Raw genomic sequence first — 8,281 nt, 5'->3', positions numbered from 1 at the left:
TGGGCTGCAATCCATGGAGTCATGAAGAGTTGGACATGACTGAGTGAGCACACACAAAGGATTTATATGCTTAAAACTCTCTTACTGATCATCACCATGTCATACCTCGCAATAGTAAATATATATATTTAATTGGAATTAAAATGCTAAAATTTTCTTTGGCTGTAAGAATCTAAGATATGTTAGACAATTTTTGTACCCTACTTTACAACCTCTTGATTGTTTTCCGGCTTTGGCAGTCACTGTGGTAACCAGCTACATTCGGAGGTGGAGGACACCACCGTAAAGCTGCATCCCCTTGTCTCTTGTTCTGTGCCTCCATGGCTCTTTGTCGCCTCTGTGTCTGTTCTTCCAGGAAATTAGCTCCTCGGTGAAACTCTGAACCAATGAGGTAACCAGCTCAATAATATACTCTATTTTGGTTCTCCCTCCTGCGCTTCACTTTCACCAGTCCCTCATTCCTGTTCCTTAGAATCTCTTCCTAAAATATATTACCTGTATAGGCCTTATCTCAGGCCCTGCTTTTAGGGGAACTTAAGCTAAAATCTCAAGAGTTAAAATTTTTCTTTCAGATTCAGCTATTGTTACAAGAATTATTATTAGTATGTCAATCAAAACAACAGACATTAAAAATTATAATAATTAACACTAAAGTTTTATTAAAACTTTAATAAAACTACATCTCAGTGACATTACTTTTAAAAAATGTCATCATATATCTGTGGGAAGAACATTACTTACAGCTATGAGACAGGATTCAGCATTAACTATTTTTTTTATCAAGTATTTGCAAAACGTTAAAAAAAATTTTCAAACAGATTCTGCTGCTGCTAAGTTGCTTCAGTTGTGTCCGACTCTGTGCGACCCCATAGACGGCAGCCCACCAGGCTCCCCCGTTTCTGGGATTCTCCAGGCAAGAACACTGGAGTGGGTTGCCATTTCCTTCTCCAATGCATGAAAGTGAAAAGTCGAAGTGAAGTCGCTCAGTTGTGTCCAACTCTTAGCCACCCCATGGACTGCAGCCTACCAGGCTCCCTTGTTCATGGGATTTTCCAGGCAAGAGTACTGGAGTGGGGTGCCATTGCCTTCTCTATCAAACAGATTCTAAGCATATGCAAAAGTTTTAGCTTATTAATGAGGACCAGAAAGATGAAAAAAACCATTCAAAGTTGAAATGAGGTTATTAAGTCAGATACAAAACTGGTTAATGGACCTATCTTCTCTCTGGGAAAGAAATCATTTGCTTATTAGTTTTCTGCAAGTTAACATAGAACTCTATAAAGCAGTAAAATGTCTGTACCCTAATTCATAGTAAATCAAGGACTTCCCTGGTCATCCAGTGGTTAAGAATCTGCCTTGCAGTGAAGGGTTGCGAGTTCAATCCCTGGTCGGCAAACTAAGAGCTCACATGCTACAGAGCAACAAAGCCCAAACGCCGTAAGGAAAGATCCATCATGATGCAATGAGGATCCCTCATCCCACAGCTAAGACCGACACGGCCAAGTTAATTAATATTAAAAAAAAACAGTAAATCAAACTAAGCTATATTCTCTCAGAAAGTCAGTTAACCTTTTAGGCAGGCTTGTTACAACAATGCTCTGTGCTTGCCTGCTCAGTCACTAAGTCATTTTGTGACCCATGTAGCCCGCCAGGCTCCTCTGTCTGCAGGATTTTCCAGACAAGAATACTGGAGTGGGTTGCCATTTTTTTACTCATTTAATAAATATTTATTTACTAAATATCTCCTTTGTGTCAGACATTTCAAGAATCTTGTCATATACTCCAAATAGTACTGATGAAGTACTAGCCTTCCTGCAGCTTACATTCTCAAAGAAAGAGGTAGAGAATGAACTTGTAACTTCAGCATAGTTATGAACAGTGCCCCTGTCACTCTCAGTGTTCCAGTGGAGGTGATACCTTATAAGATCCCTCTTTTTATACTGTTGAAATAATACACAGGGTAAAGAAAAAGAGAGTATGGGGGAGGGTAGGCTGTGACTATTAATAAAGTCAGTGAAGCTTTAATGAGAAATCATGGCGCAAAGCCTGTAGACAGCACAGGGAAGAGTGGTCCAGGCCAACGGAGCAGCAAATGCAGACTCCGATGCAGGGAGGCCGCACTATTTTCTAATGTTAATATTATTTTCTTGAAGGAGGCAGGAAAGGCTTTAAGCAGGGGAGTGACGTGGTCTCATCTGTGTTTTAGAAAGATTACTCTGGGGGAAGTTAAGGAGGATGGATGACAGGAGAGAATATCAGAGGCAAGTAGTCAAGTCACAGGCTGTAACAGTAAATAGGAAGTAGAAAAGGCCTGCCCATACAAAACAGTGACAGTGAGGATGGAGGGAATTTGGGTATCTGAAAAGTAGAAGAGACAAGCTCTGACGTCCTTTAGCATGTGGGAGATGCAGGTGTGGGAACAGCCCTAGATAGAGCTCTTGGATTAGGCCCTCAAGGTTAGTTTTCTTCCTGAAGTGCTCTCCCTCCACTCCCCAGTAAGAAAAAGGCCATCACAATACATTTCCTTTTAAAGTTTTATTAAAGTTTAATGGAACAATTAATATTTTTTCTTTTTTTGTTGTTAATCCCAGTACAAAAATACAGTTGACTTGACAAAAATGGCTCCATCTAGGGCTAGAAGGTTTCAACAGTTAACGGGGGAAAAGAAAGCATGCTTCCAGCTGGGGCCAGTCCAGAGCACACAGCCATTCCTGCACACGCATGCGCGCAGACAGGGAAGCCAAGCCAGAGAAGAGGAAGGAAGTTGCAGGCATTCCGGAAGAAGCCCAAGATTATTCCCAGGAGAGAAAGAAGAGATGGGCTGAGCTCCTTGGTGGGGCAGAATTACGGCTTTACATTTAGAATTTGTTGTCTTAATAAGCTCTTTCCGCAATTTTTAACATTATAGAGAAGATGCTTCTGGTCTCTTTTCACCACCAAGGTGAGTTAAGCAGGAGGAAATGGAAAGATTCAAATACTGCAGTGTGAGGAGTAAATCTCATGGCTCAAGTTTTATGTCAAAAGGTGTCATTCTTTACCTTCAATGACAAAGAGATATTTAGGTGAGAGGGGACAGGACAAGGAAGTCTGCCGCACTCTGCTGGACCACAAACATGGAGACCAGTTTCTGGCAGCAGAATTCTTCCAACAGTGAGGGGGCCTTTCCCATGTGGGAAGGAGCCAGGTTTTCCAATCCATTCAATTGTTCTGATTCCTCAGTATTCCCTTCCCTGCTGCTTTCTTCCAGAACAATATCTTTGAGGAAAGAAGGGATGCATTCATGTTACAACTCATCTTCCAGATGTTTCTCTCTGAAGGCATCACCCGTCAGCCTTTCCTGAGCTTCCTTCATCCCCTGGACAACTGTGAAATAAACATTGAGGGGAAAAATATGAAGCAAGTCTTTTATATTTGACAACCAACACATAATTTTCTGTTTTAGGAGAAATGTAAGAGGAGCATAGGATCTGGATTTAAGATCTAATTCTGGATTTTATCCCAGGAAAGTCTCTTGAATTTGTTTTCTCATCTATAAATAAGGTGATGTTACAAACTTCAAACAGATTATAAAAATTAAATGAGAGAATGAATAATAAATGTCCTTCGTAAACTATGAGGTCCTACAAAAATGTTATTTAGCAGTTACTTTGGCTTACCCTCCAGGATTAGTGTTGAACCCCGTCATAAGCTGGAAATATACACAACACTAAGGGAATAGAAAGCATCTTCCTATCATCTCCATCACCTGTTTGGGATGAATGCTGCATTTATTTCGTTTTCTGTGGAGGTTACACTGATATGTGAGCAAGTATGTGTGCTTAGAGGGAGGATGGTTCTTCACGGAAAGAGGTGGTTATGTCCAGTACCAATTACGTATGGAAGAAGTCAAGTTCTCAGGCAAAAGAGAAACCTGGAAGGCAAGCCCTGCGTAGACAGGAGATGAGTCTTCTTGTCTATCTTGGGAATCAAAGAGGGAAGCTGGGTACAGGCTCCCTGTACAATGGCAGGCCAGGTGTTAGGGTTAAGCCACAATCTGTGGATCTCAGAAAGCATACCAGGTAGTAAAGTTTGTTACACCCCTTTAGTTTTGCCCAAGCATTTAGTAAAGTCAGGTTTGAATATTTCAGCTTCATGTCAGCTGAGCCATGGGGAATTCAGGTAAGGGTTCTGTGTCCATATCTGGACTAATATATTAAAGGATGATGCCCACGTCAAGATGGCAGGGGTAACTGCATGAAATTCTGAAAGGAAGGTGAACTTCAAGGGTCAAGAGTTGGGGACCTAAAGTTCAGTTGCCCTTCTCCATGTGGAAAACTTCCCGCTAATACCAGCCTCCAGGGATCTGCTTTTGGGTAGGGAAGATAACATTCTCCTTACCCATGGGAAGGAGAGGATAACCTCTCCAGATCTTTCCTCTCCCTATTCTGAGAAATAAGAGTGCTGAGGACTCAAAACATAAAATGATCAACAAACTGGCAGCATGACAAAGGAAGACACATGGCAACTTAGAAATAACCCTCTTTTACAGATGGCAGGGAGAATTCAGAAGGAAAACAGTGACAGTATGTGGCATGAATTCCAACTTCTGCCTCTAGAATGGTTGCACTCAGGATTAGAGAACAAAAAACCATGACTGACTTGTGACTTCAATCTTCCCTCACATGTTTGTGCTGCCGCTGTTCCCTCTGCCTCCAATAATGCTTTGCACATCCCTCTGCTGGTTAGGTCTCATTCTTCAAGACTCAATTCAGTTATCATCCCCTCTAGCATGACTCATGCACTCTCCATGTTGGGCTACACCTGACACCCTTTTCCCTTGCTTCCTTAGCTTGAAATGTCCTCTTCATATCTGACCAAAGAGATAAATTCTTACCTGTCTAGATTCAAGTTAGTTTACTATCTATGAAACCTTTCAGAATTGATCATCTAACAGCATTCCCCTACCTTTGAATTCTTACAAGAATAATGTTAGTGCAGTGGAAAAAAACTAAGTTGTAGACGGAAATCCTGGCTCTGTGACTTATTAACTGTGAGTCCAAGGGCAAGCAACTGTTTCTCGAAGCCTCAGTTCTCCAGTTTCCTATGGGTCAGTTAGCTTCCTACTGGACTGTAAGAAGCTAGAGGAGGGGCTTGCTCTTCTCTTTCTTCTATATCCTACATAGCATCTAGCCAAAAGCTACATGCAGAAGATGCTTAGTGAACATGCTAAATTAGTTTCCCATCAAACCTCGCATGTGGTTCATTCTAGTTAAACCTAGCAGCAACCCTCCCTCTTCTCTCTCAACATAGCCATACCTTGCTCAGCACTGATGTAGAAATACTTATAGCTGGGGTTTCCATTCTCATTGATGATTTCAGGACGCACTTTGCCACTGGGATCTATTGTAGACAAAATGGCACAGGGGTTGCAGTAACTACAACAGACAGGTACTTCAAGCATTATATGATATACTAGGCCTTCTGGAAAATGAGACCTGCCCATCTTTGCAGCCCATTATCTCACCACCCTACCCCCTGTGTTCTACATTGCAATCAAAATGAATCCCTTGGAATGCCCTGAACACAACCCACCCCCACCCTCAACCATGCCTATATGCTGTTCCATCTTTCTGGCATGTTCCTTTTCTGCTTGATGATACTGGAATCCTATATTTTTATTTGTATTCCCCATAGAACCTAGCAGAATGCTGATCAAAGACAAGGTGGTCATTAAATATCTCCCAGGAAATTGTTTCTGAAAGATATTTGTCTGGTTGCAGTATCCCATTGCCTCAGCTGTGCTACAGGGCAAGGGTGGGAACTATGGCTTCTCTCGGTTCCTGTAGTGCCTAACTTGTGGCTGACAGTGCTTAACTTGTGGCTGATGCAAAGATGATGCTAAAAAAATGAATAAATGATCAGTACTCTCCCATTGCTCACAAAAGCAGTTTGGGTATTGGGGGGGAGCAGGGGGGTTGTTTTATTATTTATCACAAAAGCAGCTAGTTAATGGGAAAAGTTTTCTTTCAGACCTGAGGCTCTGGCATTTAGAATCCATCACTCTCTTTTGAAAATGGCTTTTGTTTTTAGCCATAACAATATAATTTCACTAGGTGGAGTCAGTGCCTTGATGCACTTCTCTCTCCTTCTGTATGGATCCCCAGATTAAGACCTTTCACCTTACCCAGGAACAGGATTCGTGGAATATAACCCCCATCGGGGCTGAAATCTTCATCTTTGGGCTCCTCTTCATCCTATTAAGTGTAAACCTCAAGTCAGATCATGTTCCTTCTCTCCTCAAAACCTTTCAGTGGCTTCCTCTCCCACTCAGGGTAAGTCCTTGAAGTGGCCTGAGAGGCCCTACATGACCTCCTACCTGGGCACTTCTCTAACGTCATATCCCATCTCTTCTTTAGTTTTTCCCGACTACACTAAGTTGCTTGTTGTTGCTATCATTAAACAAGCCAGGCATGCTCCCCACTCAGGCTTTTGCACTTGTTCTTACCCCCTGCCTGGACATACATCCCCCTTCATCCAGGTGGTTCACTCCCTTTTCTGCTTCAAATCTTTGCTCAAATGCCACCTTCTTTTCTAACCACCTAATTAAAACTGCAAACTGTCCCCTCCATTCTTCATTGTTAGCCACAGCATTTACCACCATCTGACATATTTTATTTATTTGTCTGCCTCCCCATATTCAAGTCCTCATATGTAATTTAATGCCAGCAAAGAAATTTGTCTGTTTTGTTCATTGCTTATTCGCAATACCTACATTACTGACTTGCAGTTTTTCTTGAATGCATGAATTGATAAGATTGACATTTTAGTACAATTGTGAAGTTACAGTCCTCCCAGGAGACATGACCACACAGCTAGCTTTCTTTTTAAGAAATCTCTCAAGTTGGGGAATGCTCATTGAACACATTTGTGTTTTCTTTGAGTGGTGATTCTAAGTTACCATAGAAAATGGTGAGGAGTTCAGATAGGAATCAATAGTAACTTTGTCATTTACAGTGTGATTCCCATTTCAGAAGTTATACCAAAGAATATAACTTTGCCTTCAGTGAGGTGTGTTAGCATTCAGGCTATCTACTAGCTTTACTTTTCAAAATTATCTATTTTCGGCTGTGCTGGATCTTCATTGCTGCGTGGGTTTTTCTGTAATTGGTGAGCAGGGGCTGTTTTCTAGCTGTGTTCTCTAGCTGTGGTGGCTTCTCCTGTTGCAGAGCACAGACTCCAGAGCGTCTGGGTGTCAGTAGTTGTGGCACACGGGTTCAACAGTTTTGAGTCCTGGGCTCTAGAACACAGGCTCAGCAGTTGTGTTGCACGGGCTTAGCTGCTCTGCAGCATGTACGATCTTCCTGGATCAGGGATCGACCTGTGTCTCCTGCATTGGCAGGTGGATTCTTTACCACTCAGCCACCAGGGAAGCCCCTATCCACCAGCTTTATAAGCAATCCCTTAGCTACCTCAACATTAACTGTTAATGTGTTCAGATTTCCAGTCCTATGTTCAAATAAACATCATTTTACAGAAACATAGGGCTAGGAGGATCATCACAGAGTATCCAAGAATCCCACATTTGAAGAGTACACCCTAAGAGGCAGTACAAGTAGATCACAGTACCTGTTCTTATCACTTACTCGGCTCTTGACTAAATCACCTAACTCCTTCAGGTCTAAGATGCTCAATGTGTAAAATAGGAATGGTATCATTGACCTAAAAATCCCTTCTAACTCCAAGGTCTGATATTCTGACTTGGGATTCTAAGACCTCTGGCCAATGTGAAGAACATAAAAGATATCTAACCAAGAAAAAGGAAGCTGTACATATAAGCCCAGCACAGAGTAGGATTTCAACTGAATCCTATTTTTCAGGGAATTGTGGCCTGCATGTATGACTACATCTTTAGTTATACAAAGATGTAAAACCATGACATAATCACAAACTAAAAATGAAAGAATCTTAACTTAGTCATTTTAACCAATCTTTCTTCTCCTACTTCCTCCCCAAAATGGGGGCCGGATGGTTCTACCATATCTGATACAAGCTTTAGTATTAGAGTTCAGAAGAAAAACACATACATACAAGTAGACAACTCTGCTGAGTAAGATTTTATACCATCAAAGATGTTAATTCTATAACAGTGAAGACTTAAAATCACAGCAGAAAGGAGAAACTCTGGAATTCTTACCTCAAGATTTACCATAACAAAATTATGGGAAAGTTCTGAAATTTCTGTAGATTCTGCAAATTTGGGCTTTAAAGCTGGGGGTGGGAAGCAACAGAAAAAAACATCATT

At 41.5% G+C, this 8,281-nt stretch overlaps 1 protein-coding gene across 1 annotated transcript in view; it reads right to left on the bottom strand.

The window, feature by feature from the left end:
- Positions 1–719: 719 nt before the first annotated feature.
- Positions 720–8,281, bottom strand: part of TXNDC12 (thioredoxin domain containing 12) — a 33,537-nt gene continuing 25,975 nt past the window's right edge. The window contains exons 4-7 of the mRNA XM_052637272.1: positions 8,174–8,247; positions 6,164–6,233; positions 5,296–5,379; positions 720–3,363 (exon numbers count right to left, since the gene is read on the bottom strand). Coding sequence (XP_052493232.1) covers positions 3,284–3,363; positions 5,296–5,379; positions 6,164–6,233; positions 8,174–8,247 — 308 coding nt within the window. The 3' untranslated portion in view covers positions 720–3,283. The remainder of the gene's footprint in view (positions 3,364–5,295; positions 5,380–6,163; positions 6,234–8,173; positions 8,248–8,281) is intronic.

This window comes from Budorcas taxicolor, chromosome 3 (genome assembly GCF_023091745.1).
Source record: "Budorcas taxicolor isolate Tak-1 chromosome 3, Takin1.1, whole genome shotgun sequence".
In the NCBI taxonomy this organism is placed as follows: domain Eukaryota; kingdom Metazoa; phylum Chordata; class Mammalia; order Artiodactyla; family Bovidae; genus Budorcas; species Budorcas taxicolor.
The sequence above is the reverse complement of the archived record's forward strand: the minus strand, read 5'-3'. Positions and strand labels throughout refer to the sequence as shown.